The sequence below is a fragment of the Corythoichthys intestinalis genome, chromosome 16 (assembly GCF_030265065.1).
Source record: "Corythoichthys intestinalis isolate RoL2023-P3 chromosome 16, ASM3026506v1, whole genome shotgun sequence".
NCBI classification, from domain to species: domain Eukaryota; kingdom Metazoa; phylum Chordata; class Actinopteri; order Syngnathiformes; family Syngnathidae; genus Corythoichthys; species Corythoichthys intestinalis.
The window spans coordinates 2,363,892-2,385,380 of NC_080410.1; the positions used below are offsets into that span (position 1 = coordinate 2,363,892).

At 40.9% G+C, this 21,489-nt stretch overlaps 1 protein-coding gene across 3 annotated transcripts in view; it reads left to right on the forward strand.

Moving 5' to 3' along the window:
- Window positions 1–7,471, forward strand: part of hoxb3a (homeobox B3a) — a 94,356-nt gene extending 86,885 nt beyond the window's left edge. For 2 of the 3 annotated variants that reach the window (XM_057860742.1, XM_057860743.1), the window contains one exon: window positions 4,591–7,471. In XM_057860742.1, the coding sequence (XP_057716725.1) occupies window positions 4,591–5,468 (878 nt within the window). In that variant the 3' untranslated portion in view covers window positions 5,469–7,471. The remainder of the gene's footprint in view (window positions 1–4,590) is intronic. The other variant, XM_057860744.1, reaches the window with a different exon arrangement.
- Window positions 7,472–21,489: the final 14,018 nt, after the last annotated feature.

The following is a 21,489-nucleotide window of genomic DNA, read 5'->3' on the forward strand; positions in this document are numbered from 1 at the left end:
CTCAGACTCCCCGCCGTGACTCTGGGTTGGGGGATTAAAGTCTTGAGGTGTCCATGGAGGTGGACCGACATGCATGGCAGACACATGAGCATCGCTATCACATTCTGAGCATTGGATAATAGCTTTACAGTCTCGAGCCCTGTGATTTGTGGACGCACAACATTTAAAACAAATGGCGTGCTCTTTGAGAATGTTCTTTCTTTCGTCTAGTGTTTTCATTCTAAACCCCCTGCATTTGACGAGTGAATGTGGTTTTTGGTGGATAGGACATTGTTTGTCTGGATCGAGTGCTGTCAATTTAGCCGGACTGATCTCTATTTTATTCACCGCCAATGGAACTCTGTATTTGTCTCGTCTTACTGATGTCTTATCAACCCTTGGATTTATTACGTTTGAACACTGTAACATAAAGCTAGGGTCTGTTCTCATTTCAGCGTAGTCATTTACGAACCGCACAAAATACGAAAAAGGTGGATAGACTGCACCGTTTTCCCTTTTGTATTTGGTACCTTGTGTAACCCATGACTCCTGGAGTCCATATGGGAGTTTTTCAACTATCGGGTTTATGCCCCTTGGTGTGTCGAGAAAGCTAAGACCCGGCAAATAACTTTCACTTTTGGCATACGATAGCTCTAACAGAAGATCAGCAAGCTCCTGCAGTAAGTGAGTGTCTTTGTTGGAGATTCTTGGAAAAGTCTGCAACCGTTGGAAGAGTGAGGATTCAATTACCTCTGGAGAGCCATAAGTCTTGTCTAGCCGCTGCCACAGACGTTGGAGACCTGCCTGTGGATTACTCACGTGGACCGCCCTGATCCTCTGAGCGTGTTGAAGAGACTCCCCGCCGAGCCACTTGGTGAGAAGGTCGAGCTCTTCGCTGGGCTTGAGATTGAGGCCTTCCGTCGCGTTGCAGAACATGGACTTCCAGGACAGGTAGGACTCTGGCCGGTTGTCGAAAACCTTGAACCCCGATGTCAGCAGATCACGCCGTGCTAGATAGGCTGCTAAATTGGACAGTTCACTTTGTGGGGTTGCTGAAGGTGTAGGCTGGTGTGAGATGTCCGTTCTCCCACGATGAGATTGGAGATGCTCTTCGTCAGCGATGTCGATGTGACGCACATGTGGAAAAGCACCAGCTGATTTTGGGCTATTTTCTGGTTGTTGAGAGTCATTGTGCCTAACCAGGTGCTCAGTGTTTGGCGTTTGTGTGCCATCTGCTTGCACACGCTGGTCGTCAAAGTGAGCATGCACATACTCTTGTGCACGCCTGATGGAGGGGGGTGTCTTGGAAAATACCCCTTGCTCGCTGAGGTCGACTTTGGCGCGCTCCTCTTCTTCGAAAGTCGCCTCCCAAACTTTAGCTGCGGCGAGCGCTGCTTCTGCTTCACCTTCCGTCTTCAGAGCGTGTAGTGTTGCCTCGATGCGTGCCTTCTCGACCTCCATGTCGATTTGGCGTTTGGCGTACCGTGCTCTGGCGTAGGCAGCTTCGGCGTCTGCTCGTGCTTGTGCAGCAGCTTGACTCGTTCTGGACCGGCGTGAAGAATGAGAATGACTGGCCTCCGACCTGGTGACCACTTGGCTGATAGGTGGTGAAACTTCTTGTTGAGACATCTTGGGTGCTTGATGTGTTGAAAATCTTTTTACTCTTCTGCCCTCAGCCGAGCGTATGGCTACTCGACTTTGGCAGCGAGCTAAACCGACAAAGAAACTTGGAGGCCCGAACTCCTTCCTCTCATTTATTTCTTTGTGTCAACGTGTGTGCGTGTGTGTGTGTGGTAAAACTGAAACATACATAAAACACCAATGTTATACACAAAATAAAAGGTTCTATACAATAACATGTTTATGTAAATAACAGAAAACTGGCTCCATTATGAGCAAATGAAATGAAGTGGCTACTTTAGCTTAGCACAAAAACGTGTGGGTTCGCGCCACATAAATAACAACAAAATAACAGAATAGACACACCAAAATTACATCTAACCCACTGTTAAAACGTACAAACTTACAGATTTTGTTTTGTCAAGGGTTCCCAACGATGTATGGTGCAGAGGAGGTGTGCAACGTCTTAACACCTCAAGGCCTCTTTTCCAACTGAAATAAAAAGTTCTTTCTGCCTGCTGCTTACAGCAAGTCGCCACTAGGGGAAGCCGAGCGCAAACAGCAATACCAAAGAAAAACTTAAGATTCTGAGTTAGAATAGCGACATCCTGTGGACGGATGAACAATGTACAATCTTAGAAAGAAATTAAACCCAAAAAGTAGTCAACATAAGACCAGAGGACATAACAGTATTGTATTGACAAAATTTGAATTTAATGCTGCCTTTACGTGATTTTTGCTCATATTCTATCAGCTGCAGCTGTTGTTGCTGCAGGGGGTTTGTCTTTATGGCCAAGATGTAATTTAGCTGCCTATGACCAGTAAAAGGCTACTTGTCTCTTAATAACTGCCACTGTTATTAAGTGCTGACAACTAATATCAGGGGATACTAGGCTCTGTCTGCACGGTCTCTTCACCAATGAATGCAGGATTTCAATTTCAGCACACAATATCACTGAAGGTGTACTTGTGCACTCATCTGACTTATGTACAGGAAGAGTAGGTTTGGTTACCACTTAGTCATGGTGTGATTTTTGTCCTGCGACTGACTGAGGTCGTGCCTTTCTGCTGATGTCAATTGGGATATGCTAAAGCAGCCTGCAACCCTGAGCAGGGTAAGCGGTGTTGAAAATGGATCAATGGATATTTCTGCATGTCAGATGCAGAGGTTGGTTGAGCCGCCAAAATGTAAAACCAAGTATGCATATTGTTATCTTGTAATTAAAATGCTAATGTAAAAGTAGAAAGTACTTTAAATGATTAAGTTAGCATTATAATTTGTAACCAAGTAATAGTACTGTGATTTTATAGATTAAAATACTGCACTAAAAGAAAATAGTACTACTAATTTGTTAGTACTGAGTTAAAATACTCAAGTATAGACCTGCAGAACAAAATGGAGTCACAGTGACTTGTTTTTGAAAACTTGAGTTTTTAGAATAATGAAAAAGAGTACAGTCTCAGCTACCCAATGACATATCAATCAATGACTTCCATCTCTGAGAAATTGCAACTTGAAGTGGGGTGTCTTGTGCATCTTGTAATTCCTAAATTCCGGAAAGTGAACGTGCAAAAATCTTTACAGCAACCCTTCACTTGTCTTAAGCAATCAGCAGAGGTAGTTAGAGCAGCCAAAATTCGGACTCAAGTAAGAGTAGCGTTTCTTGAAAATAATATTCCACAAGTAAAAGTAGTAGTAGACATCTCAAAAATTTACTCAAGTACAAGTAAAAAAGGATATTCGGTTAAGAAATTACTCAAGCAATGAGTAACTGCTTACAATATCTGATTGTTATTTTTTTAAACAATTGGCTGGCAACAAGTCAGACCTGATCTCGGTGAGGGTTGTACTCTGCCAGGGCTGCCCTCTGTCACCACTTCTGTTCGTGACTTTTATGGGCAGAATTTCTAGGCGCAGCCGTGTCGTGTAGGAGGTCGAGTTCGGTGGTGGGAGGATTTCGTCTCTGCTTTTTGTAGATGATGTGGTCCTCTTGGCTCCATCGCACAGCGGCCTTCTGTTCTCGCTGGGGTGGTTCACAGCCGAGTGTGAAGCCTCTGGGATGAGGATCAGCACCTCCAAGTATGAGGCCATGGTTCTCAGCCGTAAAAGGGAGGATTGCTCGCTCCAGGTCAGAGGTGACTGCCTGCCCCAGGTGGAGGAGTTCAAGTAGCTCGGGATCTTGTTCACGAGTGAGGGTAGGTCAAAGCGTGAGATCAATAGGCGGATTGGGATGGCTTCTGCAGTATTGCGGCCACTCAGCCGGTCTGTCTTGGTGAAGATGGAGCTGAGCAGGATGGCGAAGCTCTCGATTTACAGGACAATCTACGTTCATACCCTCTCCAATGGCCATGAACTTTGGGTAATGACTGAAAGAACACGATTACGGATACAAGCGGCTGAAATGGGTTTCCTTCGCACAGTGGCCGGGCTCAGCCTTAGAGATAGATTGAGGAGCTCGATCATCCAGGAGGAATTTGGAGTAGAGCCATTGCTCCTCCATGTCGAGGAGCCAATTGAGGTGGTTCAGGCACCTGATCAGGATGTCTGCTGGACGCCTCCATCAGGAGGAATTTTAGGCATGTCCGACTGGGGGAAACCCTAGGTCCGACCCAGGACCGCTGGAGGAATTATATCTCTCGGTCGGCCTGGGAACACCTTGGGATTCTCCAATCGAGCTAGTGGAAGTGGCTGGGGAGAGGACTGTTTGGGCTCCTTTGCTGAGGCTCCTGCCCCGGCAAGCCAAATTCGGATAAGTGGGATATAACGACAGTGACGATCTTCAAACATAATCCAAGCCTTTAGAAAGAAAACATTTTTTTTTAAAAATAAATAAAAAGATTTTACAGAATTAATACCCAACTCAGGTTGGATGACATGTCATATCATCATTAATATGCTCGCATGCTGTTGCTTTTAAAATTCACTAGTTTTTTATTTGGATACCGCTATTATTATCCTATTAAACTTCCTTTGATCACTTCTTCTCTCAGCAGCATCAGGTGGAGGTGAGAGTGGTAGCGGTGGGGAGAAGAGTCCTACTGGTGGGTCATCAGCATCCTCAAAGCGAGCGCGTACAGCCTACACCAGCGGACAACTCGTTGAACTGGAGAAGGAGTTCCACTTCAATCGTTACCTGTGCCGTCCACGACGTGTAGAGATGGCCAATCTGCTCAACCTGTCTGAGCGCCAGATCAAGATCTGGTTCCAGAACCGAAGGATGAAGTACAAAAAGGACCAGAAGTCCAAGGGATTAAGTTCCAGTTCAGGAGGGCCATCCCCGACCAGTTCACCGCCTCTGCCCATGCAATCCTCCGCCACTTATCTCAACTCAATGCACCAAATGGTTGTGGGAGGTGGGGCAGGAGTGTCATCGTATGATGCCCCGTCTCCTCCATCATTTGGGAAATCCCACCAAGGAGTCTCCTATTCCATGTCCACTACCTACTCTACTCTCCCTATGAAGGGCTGTCCCCCACAACAGAAGTATAGTCATCAAGATCAAGACTACAGTGAGCCACATCCTCACCACGGCCTTGTACAGGCCAACAGTACCAGCTTTGGAACTCCCACTAACATGCAGGCTAGTCCAGTATATGTGGGGAGTGGCAGCTATGTCCAGGAACCACTAACTGGTTCTGGGCCCTCCATGTATGGCCTAAATCACCTTGGCCCTACACATTCCCATCACCAAACCATGGAATATACTGGCGCAGGCCCCATGTCAGCCACTAACCAGCACCATGTGAGTGGAACTGTACCTCCTGGCACCTGTGACCCACCTACTCATGCAACATATACAGAGCTCTCAGTGCACCATACTCCGACTCAGGGCAGAATCCAAGATGCACCCAAGCTCACTCACCTGTAGCACTGGGAAGAAAAAGAAGGAAGACCACACAGAGCAAGTAATGTGACTCATTAAACAGGCCTAACTAACACTAAGGGATTCACCTGTAGAAAAAGGGACGGCATTAGATATAGAAAAGAGACAGAGAGAAGCAGTTCAGTCGTTTATGTTTTACTGCCTTCTTGGAGAGGAATCAATTTTTTGGCCGTACAGTTTACCCATTGCTATCTGCAAAATGTCAATGTACATTACACTGAGAAAAGAATATAGTTTCTGCCTCATAATTAGGAGAGCTGTGTAAATCAATTTTAACGTCTTTCTGTGGAGTTTACATGTTTTAATAGTGTGCTCATGAATTTTCTCTGAGTTCTCTGGCCTCCTCCCATATTCAAATAACAAACTTGGTTGGTTAATTGAATAATAATTAATAATTGAAAGTATGAATTTTCGTTCTATGTTCCTGCAAATGATTGCTGACAAATCTTAGGTGTTAGCTAGGCCTTTGCCCAAACTCAGATAGGATTAAGCTCAACTTACTCATGATCCCAAAGATAATGAGTTATCCATGAAATGGGTGAATACAGAAATTAAGAACAAATAAGTATAGTATGTGTTGTATTGGCCAACTTGTGAGACGTTTGGCTTAATTATATAGCTTAGAAAACTTATTATGAAAGCTTTCAAATGACAAAAGTCAGTTTTAAAGTAAACCAATCTCCATCCATTTAAGAAAATTATTGTGAAAAAAGTGTATAATATATAGTTATTCTTTTTAATAACTGAGACTGAGATCCCATTCAAATACAGTAGACCGTCATGATTCGAGCACACCACGACAAAGCTTGAAATGTTCTCGTAACATGAATAGATTTTCTCCATAAAACATAAATGAATTTCCACTTAATGCTTGCGACACTTTGCACGACCCCACATATTACGCCTAAGTACCAATTCAAGGCATCATTTTAAGGCTAACTGATTTGAAAAAATAAACTGAACGTATAAAAAACAATGTTACTAAAATGCAAGCACTTACCACCCACCAAAGTCTTCTAGCAATGTATTGAAAGTGCGAGCCAGCTGAACACGATGAAAGAGAGAAAAAGCAGCCATACATACAGTGGTTTTGGAGAAGGCGTTCGACCGTGTCCCCCGGGGAGTTCTGTGGGAGGTGCTCCGGGAGTATGGGGTATCGGAATCCCTGATATGGGGGTCTGGTCCTTGTATGACCGGTGTCAGAGTTTGATCCGTTGGTTGTTAGTCGGATCCGTTTCTAGTGAGGGTTGGACTCCGCCAAGGCTGCCCTATGTCACAGGTTCTGTTCATAACCTTTATGGACAGAATATCTAGGCACAGCCCTTTTATGGACAGAATATCTAGGCACAGCCGAGGCATTGAGAGGATCTGGTTTGGTGGCCTCAATATTACATCTCTGCTTTTTGCAGATGATGTAGTGTTTTTGGCTTCATCGAGCCGTGACCTTCTACTAACTGGAATGGTTCGCTGTCAAATGTGAAGCGGTCTGGATGAGAATCCGCACCTCCAAATCGAGATCATGGTCCTCAGTTGGGAAAAAGAATACCCTCTCCAGGTCAGGGATGGGGTACTTTCCCAAGTGGAGGAGTTCAAGTATCTCGGGGTCTTGTTCACGAGTGACAGAAAAATGGAACGGGAGATCGACAGGTGGATCGGTGCCGCATCTGCAGTGACACAGACTCTCCACCGATCCGTCGTGGTGAAGAGGGAACTGAGCCAAAAGGCGAAGCTCTCTGTTTACCGGTCAATCTACGTTCCTTCCCTCACCTATGGTCACGAGCTGTGGGTCCTGACCAAAAGAACAAGATCCTAGATACAAGAGGCCGAAATGAGTTTCCTCCATAGGGTGTCCGGGCTCTCCCTTAGAAATAAGGTGAGAAGCTCGGTCATCCAGGAGGGGCTCGGAGTGGAGCCGTTGCTCCTCCGCATCGAGAGGAGCCAGATGAGATGCCTTGGGCATCTGAACTCAGCCTTCCTAGTGAGGTGTTCCAGGCACGTCCCACTGGGAGGAAGCCGCGGGGCCGCCCCAGGACGCGCTGGGGAGACTATGTCTTCCGGCTGGCCTTGGAATGCCTTGCGATCCCCCAAGAAGAGCTGGTTGAAGTGGCTGGGGAGAGGGAAGTGTGGGCTTCCCTGCTGAAGCTGTTGCCTCCGCTACCCGATCTCAGATAAGCGGGAGAAAATGTATGTATGGATGGATGGATGTATTTATGTATGTATGTACATACAGTATACCATAAGATTAAAGGAATTAATAACATAACATGAACAAAACAAAATTTTGGGTGCAAGTATACTGTGGTACATGGTTAATGTTGACTTGTAAGCACAAATGATTCAAAAGCACTTCGATGCAAAATTCTATAACCAGAGAAAATGAGGATGAGTGGCAGGTGGGCAGAAGGGGGATTCCGTTGACATGAGATGCTCGTATGCCACGTAGCGGGACACCGAGGCACCTGGGGAGACGAAGCAAAAGAGAATGCTCGCATGCCTCCTGGCGGGATCCAAGGGCACTTGGACACGCCAAGCGAGAGAAAGGCTTCTCTGGATTGTTTCATATGGTGCAGTGTTTCTCAATTATTTTCTGTCTTAATTGATTTGGCCTCCTGATGTTTGCTGCCAACATTTTTAGACACAGTAAACATACTGGTCTTTCCTCCTATCCCGCTGCATTAAAGTGTAGCCAAACGTTACATGCGCTTCGTCATATTTCCTCATCTTAGCTCTTCATATCTCCTGCTCTTTGCTGCGCATTCTTGTTTGCATGTGCATTTACACTTTATTCTAGTACTACATAAAAGTATGTTCGCCGAGGTCACATGTGCCACCCCCGGGGTCGCTCCGCGCCCTACTATTTGAGGAGCACTGGCAGAGTGAAAATTTGCTCACATAATGAGACTCATTTTCTCTTGTGACATTGCTCATATAGTGAAAAATTGGTAAGGTGAGGTGCTCGGAACATGACGGTCTACTGTATTGGACCCATGTACAAACAGGTCTCCCAGATGAAATAGTGGAACATCTAATAGAGATTTACTGAGGTAATTGCTGATTGTCATTCCGTCAGGCCTGTTATTGTCATTCGGAAGGAGTATGTAGAGCTTTCTAAGAGAAGGCAGAAGAGTTGGAGTTCGCCTCTACAGTAAGTGCATAAAAACACTGATTTGTGATCCTCTGTCTCTTTTCGCCTTCTGCCGTGAATATCTGTGTAGATCCAGATTTAATCACTATCCCATTGTGTTCCATATATTACAACAGCACATGCCTTCCAATGGTGGTAACACTTTTTGTACGATTCTCCTTATATATCTGCAACACAAACTCCACTCCAAAGTTTGAAATGCTCCAAGGCTAACATAGATCCCTTAGAATGACACTGTCACTACCCAATCGTGAGGGGCTACCAGATTGCTACTGCACATGCGCAAATCAGCCATATTCTCTCAAGGGATGACGGGACATATAGATATGTATGTTTTAGATTCAAATATACATTTTCCCTTCTTTTTGGGGGCTGGGGGGTCAGAATGGTCTCTGAAGGGTTTACTTGGGACTAGAGGAGAGGAAGACTGTTGAAACTGCACTGTTTAAATAATGGGTGTCCAAACCTGTCCTCAAGGGCCGCTGTGGGTTTTGTAGGAATTAAATCCAGCACCCACTGCGGCCCTATGTGGAATAGTTTGGGCACCCCTCGTTTAAATTCTTGAAAGACATTAAGTTTATAGATCGTAAAGGTGAAGGCATGGGTGCAACATATTCTTGTAAACTAGATGGCGATATGCACCTGAAAGTTGCTTGCAATCCGCTATTAATCAAAAGAAGTTTTTTTACTTTCCTCAATGTCCCTAGGGTGATTTATACACTGCTGGCCAAAAGTATTGGTACCCCTGCAATTCTGTCAGATAATGCTCAATTTCTCCCATGAAATGATTGCAATTACAAATGGTTTGGGAGGAATATCTTCATTTATTTTGCTTGTAATGAAAAAACATGAAAGAGAATGGGGGGGGAATCATTATCATTTTACACAAAACTCAAAAATGGGACGGACAAAAGTATTGGAACCCTTTGAAAAATCATGTGATGCTTCTCTAATTTGCGTAATTAACAGCAGCTGTTATTTACCTGTGGCACATAACAGGTGGTGGCAATAAGTAAATCACACTTGCAGCCAGTTAAAATGGATTAAAGTTGGCTCAACCTCTGTCCTGTGTCCTTGTGTTTACCACATTGAGCATGTAGAAAAGAAAGAAGACCAAAGAACTGCCTAAGGACGTGAGAAGCAAAATTGTGAGGAAGCATGGGCAATCTCAAGGTTACAAGTCCATCTGCAAAGACCTGAATGTTCCTGTGTCTGCCGTGCGCAGTATGATCAATAAGTGTAAAGCCCATGGCAATGTGGCTAACCTCCCTAGATGTAGACGGAAAAGAAAAAATTGACAAGAGATTTCAACGAAAGATTTTGCGGATGGTGGATGAAGAACCCCGGCCGACATCCAAACAAGTTCAAGCTGTCCTGCAGTCCCAGGGTACAAAAGTGTCAACCCGTACTATCTATCGGCGTCTAAATTAAAGGGACTCTATGGTAGGATACCCAGGAAGACCTCACTTCTGACCCAGAGAGATAAAAAAGCCAGGCTGGAGTTTGCCAAAAAAAAAGAATGTTCTCTGGTCAGATTAGACAAAAGTAGAGCTTTTTGGAAACATTAACATAGAGTTCACAGGAAAAAATCAAGGCCTTTAAAGAAGAGAACACGGTCCCCACAGTCAAACATGGCGGAGGTTCCCTGATGTTTTGGGGTTGCTTCGCTGCCTCAGGCACTGTATGCTTGACCGTGTGCGTGGCATTATGAGGTCTGAAGACTACCAACAAATTTTACAGCATAATGTATGGCCCATTTTGAAAAAGCTGGGTCTGCGTCAGAGGTGATGGGTCTTTCAGCAGGACAATGACCCAAAACACACTTCAAAAAGCACTAGAAAATGGTTTGAGAGAAAGCACTGGAGACTTCTAAAGTGGCCAGCAATGAGTCCAGATCTGGATCTCATAGAACACCTGTGGAGAGATCTGAAAATGGCAGTTTGGAGAAGGCACCCTTCAAATCTCAGAGACCTGGAGCAGTTGGCCAAAGAAGAATGGTCTAAAATTCCAGCAGAGCATTGTAAGAAACTCATTGATGGATACCGGAAGCGGTTGTTTGCAGTTATTTTGTGTAAAAGTTGTGCTATCAAGTATTAGGCTGAAGGTGCCAATACTTTTGCCCGGCCCATTTTTTGGAGTTTTGTGTAAAATGATAACGATTATTATTATTTTTTTTTTCATTCTCTTTTGTGTTTTTTCATTGCAAGCAAAATAAATTAAGATTTTACCACCAAAGCAATTGTAACTGAAATCATTTTCTGGGAGAAATTTGAGAGAATGCTGGGAGAGAGCATTATCTGACAGAATTGGAGGGGTGTCAATACTTTTGGCCAGCAGTTTACAAGGTTTTTCAGATAGCTATAGCCTTTTGAGTCAGTCTTTGATAAGAAACAGCATTATTGTTAAAATGTACCATGGCTTCAGCATGTATTTGTTCCACGTTTTGATGCATTTTTATGCATTGTAAAAGATTTATGTCTAAACTTTGGGGGGCTTGGAATGGATTAGGGCATTTACATGGACAACGCGTCCCTAATTACAGAATATTCAGGTGACGAAACTACTTCCATAACCAATTAATTTTGTAAGTAGAGGTACCACTGTATAGTTTATGTTCTACACAAACGGTTTCAACATTTGAAGGCATTGTGTTTACTTTTATATACGGCATAATCACTGGATGTTTTTTTTTTTTTTTTTTTAATTTATCACCCCCCGCCTCAAAAACATAGCAAGAAGAATGTTTTTTTTGTTTGGTTTTTTTTTTGTTTTTTTGTTTTTGTTTTAATCTACCATGTACGTACAGTACACACTGTATCTATATCTGCCGTCATTACTCGTGCAAAATTGCGTTGGTTTGCGCATGTGCAGTAGCAATCCGTCATGATCCGGTAGCCTGTTACGATCGGGTAAAGACAGACAGACAGACACACACACACACACACACACACACACGCAATGCTGCTAAAAACTCTAGCATGCTATCCTTTCCACACACAGCAATGCTAAGCTACATAAGCTACAGTAGTTTCCTATTATTAAGGAATGTGCCGTCAGGTAACACCAGCTGCTGACATTGTCAAAACATTTGTTTAATACCTTATTTTCGCACATCGTTGATACAGGGTATAGAGTTGAGAATGTTATTTATTTATGTTAGTGCCCCCCCCCCTTTTTAACTAATGGAAAGGTTTGCATAAATAGGTGGGCATCAATTGTTTTATATGTATTTTTGTTGTTGTTGTTGTTGTTTCTTTGCATAGCTCTACTTTTTAAATGGATACAGGGTATACAGCATATTTGAACAAAAATGTTTGTCCCAGAATTGTGTGCACATTTTTTTAAAATATTGGGTTTATTTGTTTGAGGCATCTGTAAAAGGAGTTTGAGAGAATACGCAAAACATTAGGAAACCTTTGTAAAGATAATTAACTCACATTAAGTGTGCCAGGCGCGCTTAAAACTCCTTGATGTTCTAGAAATATTCTCAAATGTTTTTTAAAAGTACGATTTACAAAAATACGTTTTGCATCTGGGCATCATTGTTGCACTTAGAGTTTACATTTTAAAGGCTACAGAGAAAAAAGAAAAAAAAAATCTAATCAAATGTTATTTTCAAGGAAGTGCCCTCAATCAAAGGGTCTTTCCAAATGTGAGTTGAAATGAACATTCATATAAATATTTATTTGTTATAGCCAGTTTGAGGGGAAAAAAACACTCCTTGCGTTATCATTATTTATCTGTCATGTATTTATATTGAGGGGAAATGTAATTTTCTAGCATTTACCTGTTACGAAAGAAAAAACAATGTTTCTTCTTTGTCGATTGTATGGGAGTTTCATTTTTAGTTCTTGTATTTTGATAGGAAATAATTACTTTTTAGATTCCTACAGGAAATGGGCGGGAATTGGTAATCCATCCATGCATACTGTAGAATTTTGACAATGTACTACCTAAGGGGGGAAAAAAACAATACTTTTTGAAAAACAATGACTTCTTTTTTGCTCTTTAGCAACTTTTTATTTGATTGTTTATAGATCTGTCTGTCCTACAATTCCTTAATAAAATGTTACTTTATTTAGAGCTTGAGTGACTGTTTTAACATTCTCTCAGAAGAAAGAAGAGCAAATCACATTAATAAAATCACAAAATTCTATAAAAATGCAGTGAATATCTAGAATCAGGTCAGATATAAACTTTAATGATGAATGCTAGTACCTATGCAGAAGTCATTCAGAGGCAAGAGTTGGTACCAGTTACTGAAATTTCTCCTTGTATAGCATCCAGTCACCTATTAAAAGGCACTCCAAAAATTGCCGAATTATTGATAGTTTTATGACCTTACGAAAAACTGTAACAAATTGGCTCAACATCGCCTCCTAGATTTTTTTATAAAAAGGCCTCTCCTATTATTTATTTCCAATAGAGCGACGAAAATTGGGGAGTCGATATCCTGTGGAAAACCGCACCAAAAAGTCTCTTGCATCCATATCCCAAATCCAACAGTGAAAAAAGTATATGCAATTTTAGTCTATTTACAGGGTGCACATTTGAGACAATGGTGCCTAGGAAGTTACGTAGTTGGATCCTCCTCAAAATTGGTGAGACTGTTCATGACACATATCAGATTAAAGTTATTAAAATGGTGAGTTTTTATTCACAGGCCTTTCCTGGGCAAGGTGCCAATGTCGGCCTTTTTTTTTTGGCAACACGCCAAAATCAGTAAATGACTAATACTGTAACTCCCTGATCCAAGGTTCAGTGTTTTTCATATCAGGCATGTATGAGAGGTATCCCAGCCTGAACAAGACTGCATTGAAATATTATCCATTAGGCATGGCGCCCCCTGCTGGGTATAGGAAACACCCTTTTTACTAGACAGCCTCCTCCTCCAAAGGAAAAAAAATAATTAACCTCAAACCTGCATCAGAGGAGCCTTAAGACACATGTTCAGGTGCCAGAAGAAATATATGGAGGTTTTGTTGAAGCAGAGAGGTCCAAACAGGAAAGTGAAAATGACCGTCACCATTTTGTCTCACCACAAATTTTGAACAGTCATGACTTGGCAGATATACAACATATATGTGCCAAACTTCCCGTGTTTGATGAAAGTCATACCCTGAAAGGTTTTGTAGGGGTCATTTACATCGACCCTACAGCACCAACTAGTGGCAACAGAAAGTTATAAATTTTACTTATGCATGTCCAGCTCCATTCAGGTTGGTCAGTGTAATTACAAGACCATTCCTAATACTATATTTTAAGGCCCATGCCCACATGTCTCTGTCAGTTGCCATGACGACATTTTGTTCGCCATTTAACGGAGGTAGATCTCTTTTGGGACTTAGACATCTTATAGAGCCATGAAATTTGGTACACTTGGTAAAATTGGCCCAATTCGAAGATTCATTTTGGTTTTGAATAATGGCGTGGCTGCACAGCTCAGTAGTCCCTCCTTTTCAACCCACTTCAACAGTTTTTTTTTCACCTAGGTGTGTGAATGTATTTCTCATCTCAGGATATACAAAAACTTCTCAGTCAGTCATGCCCACAACACAAAAGATGTTCCACTAAAAAAAATAAAGGTGAGTTTCGAGCACATGGATTTCTTGTGTAAGATACCAGTGCAAGGGGAGGTTCCCTTGGTTTATTAAAAGTAGGGTTGGGTAGCACCTGGGTTTTATCCACTAACGGTTACAACCCGGTTCTTTTTAAAAGGTTCTGGTGCTTAAACGGTTCTTGAACATTGAACCATTTAATTTAAAGTGCCAAATTTATAAAAAAATTGAGTAAACTACCAGTATGGCCCGGGGTTGCTTGGGTTTGTGTACGCAAAACAACGAATGGCAGATAAGACATACTTTCTTTAGAGATGCAGCTGTAAAGTAGTAATAGTAAAAGGACACCATTAATGGGTTAATGTGCAATCACTTTTCCATCACTGTGTACAGCATTGTGGCGAGTGAAATGAGGAAGAATGAGAGACAGTTTTATGTTTCACACTCTTGCCGCTCTTGTGCCCCAAACACTGCACGGCCCCAAGAGACAGAGCTTTTTATTGAACAGAAAATACCTGAACAAAACAACTACCCATGAACCATTGCGGGCATAACACATAATAAATAAAAGTCGCTACCGTATGAATATCCAGCCAAAATGAATCCCTTAATAATATTCCTGAGAAGTGTACGTTTTTCTTTTTTAATCCATCTTGCTGTGGAGTACTCAAAGACAGAACATATGATTGCAGCACATTTCAATGAAACGGCAAAGTTTGAAAACCAACTGTGACATTGCAATTGCATGAGACGCGTCGTTTGCCCAAAAAACGGCGCTGTCACCTCCACAATCACGGATTTTCTATGCTATTTTTTGGAGTTTCAAATTAATCTTCCATACTAAATGGAGGCCTACAGGGATTAAACCCATCTAAAATCACTCTCGGACACATAAAGTAATTGTGTAAAATTTCGTCCAAATTTGTCTCGCTGTTTTGGAGTTCATTGCATAGGGAACGAACACACACACACAAAAAGACAAATGCTCAATTCATATATAAGTATCGATTTTTCAAACTTATAAAAATTATTGAATGAGCTTTACCGTTGTCTCAATTTGCTTGACAAGAGCACGTAGTTTGTAAAACTGAAATGACATAAACATAACATACGGAAGCTTTAAAATAATGAATGTCACACAAACATAAACTACAAACTGTTAATTTGAAGAGCAGAGCACAACTTGCAATGTAATGCAATGTAAAAATGTAGTTAGGTTGGACTGTAACATTACTGTCATTATAGCAATGCTTTAAAACCTTTCAACCTTCATTAAACACAACTTTTGTGATTATACATATTTGCAAGTTGAATGACACCTCTGCCACAGCCCTAGAGGGTCTATATCACTTCTACTTGCACTAAACAATTTCAAGGAGGATAGTAGGAACCCTGCCACACAAAAAAACACAAAAAGACCAAAAAGTTACCACCGAAAAGTGAGAAGAACCTCCTCTTGTGATGATATCATCAAAACACGGCGAGAAGCAAAACTACTGGCTCACAGCCAAAATGTCAGCAGTTTGGAAGCGTTATGAGGTATCAAAAAAATATAAATTGTTACATGAAGGAAATTAGTTTTCTTCATCGCTACTACACACTCGTTCTGAAGTTGCTTTCCATTGATGTCCCGTGTCACATTGAGTACAGTGCATTTGAGCCAGTGTGTGTGTAGTTTGTAGTTAAATCAAGCGAACAGTATACAAATAGTATTTAAATGCATAAAATGTGCATTTGCTGTGGTTTAGTACATTACTGATACATGACATGACCACTTCCTCTTTTTGTCACATTTTTTCCACGACTTCCACACCCCCTCTGCTAGTTAACGTTTAATCCGGTTGGGAGCGACTTCGCTCGGCTTCGTCGCCGCTAAAGCTTGGCCCACTTGCCTGGCTCTCCCTCAATTCCACTACTTGCACAAGAAAACACAGAGTCTTATTTATATATTTCTAGTTTCTGTGAGAACTAAATCGTTTTCTGTCATTGTTTTGAACTACAGTTCCACACGTTCCAAACGTACAGTGGGGCAAATAAGTATTTAGTCAACCACTAATTGTGCAAGTTCTCCCACTTGATGCAATTCAGTATTCTTTCTCCACCAAACACGAAACCTGTGTTTCTACCAAAAAGTTCTATTTTGGTTTCATGTGACCATAACACATTCTCCCAGTTCTCTTCTGGATCATCCAAATGCTCTCTAGCGAACCGCAGACGGGCCTGGACGTGTACTTTCTTCAGCAGGGGGACACGTCTGGCAGTGCAGGATTTGAGTCCCTGGAAGCGCATTGTGTTACTGATAGTAGCCTTTGCTACTGTGGTCCCAGCTCTCTGTAGGTCATTCACTAGGTCCCCCTGTGTTGTTCTAGGATTTTTGCTCACCGTTCTTATCATTTTGATGCCACGGGGTGATATCTTGCATGGAGCCCCAGATCGAGGGAGATTATCAGTGGTCTTGTTTGTCTTCCATTTTCTAATAATTGCTCCCACAGTTGATTTCTTTACACCAAGTGTTTTACCTATTGCAGATTCAGTCTTCCCAGCCTGGTGCAGGTCTACAATTTTGTCTGTGGTGTCCTTTGACAGCTCTTTGGTCTTGGCCATAGTGGAGTTTGGAGTGTGCTGACTGATATTGTGGACAGGTGTCTTTTATACCGATAATGAGTTAAAACAGGTGCCATTAATACAGGTAACGAGTGGAGCCTCGTTAGACCTCATTAGACCTCGTTAGAAGTTAGACCTCTTTGACAGACAGAAATCTTGCTTGTTTGTAGGTGACCAAATACTTATTTTCAACTCTAATTTGGATTTGGATTTTCTGTTTTTTTTCCCCCCACATTCTGTCTCTCATGGTTGAGGTTTACCCATGTTGGCAATTACAGGCCTCTCTCATCTTTTCAAGTAGGAAAAATTGCACAATTGGTGGTTGACTAAATACTTATTTGCCCCACTGTATATCGAGATCTCATTTAGCTTAGCAGATGGAGGCGTGAGATTCATTTTTCGAGTATCCCCCAAAAAGCGCATTTATATAGGTTTCTTAGGCTGTGACGTGTGTCTACGTCCACCAAACAGAATGCTATGACAACAATAGCACTCACTGCTGCTGGGAACGCACCCTTCCATGGGCACGGCCGGATCTAGAAAAATATTTATGGAGTGGGGCAGGAACTTTTTGCGGGGTGAAAAATATTTCACGTTCCTATAATCAACTCTTTAATACATCTGTCTTGGACACAATCAGTTCCAATTTACATAAAGAAATTTTAAAAAGTACAAAGTAGTTTTTATGCGTATGGTAATTTTGTTGATGAAACATCCGTTTTTTTTCATTAGAGAAAACATTTTTAACAAAACGGAATACTTTAATTAAAATTATTTTGCATTTTGATTGAATTACATTTATTTGTGTTTAACTAATTGATATAGTTTTGATCCACATCAACTAATTGTTACACCCCTTGTGGATCTGCTCCTGCCCATGAGATTTCAGAATTGTCCCCTTTCAACTAAATTTCTCGAGCCTCCGGGGTTGTAGAACTAATGCCAAGGCAAAGGGCATTCATTGGAACATAATAAAACATAATTTTGAAAACATTTTTGAAAATGAAATACAAAATTAATTTTATTCATGTGCATTTTTCGGCCTCTCAGTTTCAGTTTTTCGGCTAGGTGTTTTCCAATATTCGGTTTTTGGTTTCGGCCAAGAATTTTGCTTTCGCTACATCCGTAACATATACAGTGGTATGAAAAAGTATCTGAACCTTTTGGAAATGTTCACATTTCTGCAAAAAATCACCATCAAAAGGTGATCTGATCTTTGTCAAAATCACACAGATGAAAATAAAGTGTCTATTTTAACTAAAACAAGCCAAATATTTATAGGTTTTCATATTTTAATGATGATAGCATGCAAACAATGACAGGAGGGGGGAAAATAAGTCAGTGAACCATCACATTTAATATTTTGTGCCCCCCTGTTTGGCATCAATAACTTCAACCAGACGCTTCCTGTAGCTGCAGATCAGTCTGGCAAATCGATCAGGACTAATATTGGCACCATTCTTCTTCACAAAACTGCTGCAGTTCAGTCATATTCCTGGGATGTCTGGCATGAATCGCTGTCTTTCGGTCATGCCACAGTATCTCAATGGGGTTCAAGTCTGGACTTTGACTTGGCCACTCCAGAACGCGTATTGTGTTTAAGTCAGGGGTCCCCAAACTTTTTCCTGTGAGGGCCACATAACCCTTCTCTTCTCTGATGAGGGGCCGGGGTCAGTTTGTAACAGAAAAAGTGTGACGATTGCAGGAGTGCCTAAATGTAAAAATGTATTGTTTTTCAGAAAGCCACAATCAAATAACCCTTTCTGGATTCTTCACGGAACCAAAGTAAATAAAATAAAAATGATATAATATAATATAGTATGATATAATATAATATAATTAGGGCTGTCAAACGATTAAAATTTTTAAGCGAGTTAATCACAGCTTAAAAATTAATCGTAATTAATCGCAATTCAAACATCTCTAAAATATGCCTTATTTTTCTGTAAATTATTGTTGGAATGGAAAGATAAGACAAAGACGGATATATACCTTCAACATACTGTACATAAGTACTGTATTTGTTTATTATAACAATAAATCAACAAGATGGCATTAACATTAATATTCTGTCAAAGCAATCCCTGGATAGAAAGACTTGTAGTTCTTAAAAGATAGATTTTAGTACAAATTATAGAAATTTTATGTTAAAACCCCTCTTAATGTTTTCGTTTTAATAAAATTGGTAAAATTTTCAATCAAAAAAATTAACTAGTAGCTCACCATTGTTGATGTCAAGAATTACACAATGCTCATGGTGCATAAAATCAGTCGCACCCAAGCGCCAGCAGAGGGAGACAAAAAACACAAGTAACAAGTGGACATGACACTGCTGTCATTTTAATCTGTTTGAGCGGGGCATATGCGTTAATTGCGTCAAATATTTTAACGTGATTAATGAAAAAAATTAATTACCGCCCGTTAACGCGATAACTTTGACAGCCCTTAATATAATATAATATAATATAATATAATATAATATAATATAATATAATATAATATAATATAATATAATATAATATAATATAATATAATATAATATAATATAATATAATAATCAGGGGTGCACATAATTTTTTTGCCCAGGTTCTCAGAGGAGGACCTGGAGATGTGACTTGGTCCTCATTGAGCTTGAGAGCCGACCCACCTGATGCGATAAATTTATGACAAGCTTTACTTAAAGCCAATTAACTTTGATTAATTATATTAACAGTTAATGCTTGATTAACATCAACTGGCACAACAAAATTGCCATTACTTTGAAGTGAAATGTAAAGAAATAAACATAAAAGCACCAATTCAAAATAAAGGGCATTATGCGGCTCCCACATTAACTCCAAGCCTTTTTAAAAGTGGGATGTCCTCCTCATAAGACCTCATTGAACGTGCCTGTTTAGCTTTGTAAAATGCGAGCAAAAACACGTTTGTCAGTGCATGTCGCTGTTCATTACCTTTATTCCGCCCTATTCCGCCACATGTCCATAGGGCGAGTGGGGTCCTGTTTGACATCGATAGTTTGCTTAATTGCCACATGCTCTCTGTTTTTTTCGTGCTTTTCAAAGTTTGGATGGCTGAAATTCTTTGACCCTACATAAAATGCGTTGCTCTAATCGGCGACATTGGGATTCTCACGGCACATTTTGTACCGCATTTCCGTGCGAGCATCATTCGCTTCTAGCCATGGTACCTCCTGTAGCCACTTTTCAGCAAAAGTCCTTTTTTTCGGTAGCTCCGGTGACGTCTCTGTCGTCTGTCTGTCTTTTGACGGGGGTGGGGGAACACGGAAGTAATTACTCAGTGTGGCCTGCCTCATCGACATTTTGAGAAGTTATTTTCTCGTGTCCGCCGCAAATAGAGTAGTCAGCCATCGGTATGCAAAAGCGTATGGAAGCCGTTGAGAGCCAGCGCGTTTGTCTACGTCCAGTACGCATGTGCGGACCACTTATGTGCACCCCTGAATATAATATAATATAATATAATATAATATAATATAATATAATATAATATAATATAATATAATATAATATCATGTAATATAATATAATATAATAATACTGTATTAATTAAACAGATAATAACCAAATAACCATTGCTCAGTTCTTCACAGAAAAAAGCCAGGACATGAATAACTCTATTGAAAAAAAAAATATATATATATATATATATATATATATATATTTTTTTTTTTTTTTTTTTACAATTTTTTTTTTTTTTTTGTTCAGGGGGCCGGACCAAATGTGGCTGCGGGCCGTATCCGGCCCGCGGGCCGTAGTTTGGGGACCCCTGCTCTAGATGGTTCTTTTTTTTCTTCTTACCTCTCTGAGTATTCTGCGCTGAACTTTTGGCTTCAGACAATGCTTTTCATCAAGACAATTCTTACCAGATGTGTGTTTCATAGTGTGCAGGACAGCTTTAAACCACTCATCAGTGATTGGGCACACACCTCACTTAAAATGTTTGGTAAAAATTGCTTTCAATTGCTCTTTAAGTCTCCTTGGGCATAGGGTTCATTTACTGTACTAATGTTTCCTCCTTCTGTCATTGTTTTCATGCTATCCTCATTAAAATATAACAACCTACAAACGTTTGGGTGGTTTTAGTTAAAGCAGACACTGTATTTGCATCTGTGTGATTTTGACAAAGATCAGATCACATTTGATGGTGATTTTATGCAGAAATGTGAGAAATTCCAAAAGGTTCAGATACGTTTTCATACCACTGTATATTAGAGCTGTGACCGAAAATTCGGTGCCGAAAACTTTCTGCTGAAAATAGCTAAAATTGCATTTTCGTTTTTTTAGGTTAAAGGTGGAAAGTGTACCACCGAAAAGTGTGAAGAACCTTAGTCCACTTGTGATGATGTCATCAAAACACTACTGGCTCACAGCCAACATGTCTGCTCTTTGGAAGTATTTTAAGGTATAAAAGAAACTATTATTAAATAATTATTAAAAAAGGAAATAAAACAAATCTGTTTCATCGCCGCTAACACGCTCATTCCGAAGTTGCTTTCCATTGATGGCCCGCGTCATATCAAGTATCAATGCATATCAATGCATTTGAGCCCGTGTGTGAGTATTTTGTAATTTATTTGTATATTATTCGCTTGATTAAAGTAGCGTTTAAAGGAAACCTTGGACTTAAAGACTTGTAAGCTTTATACAGCCACAGTTCTCTTTTGCTAAAATATTTTATTAGC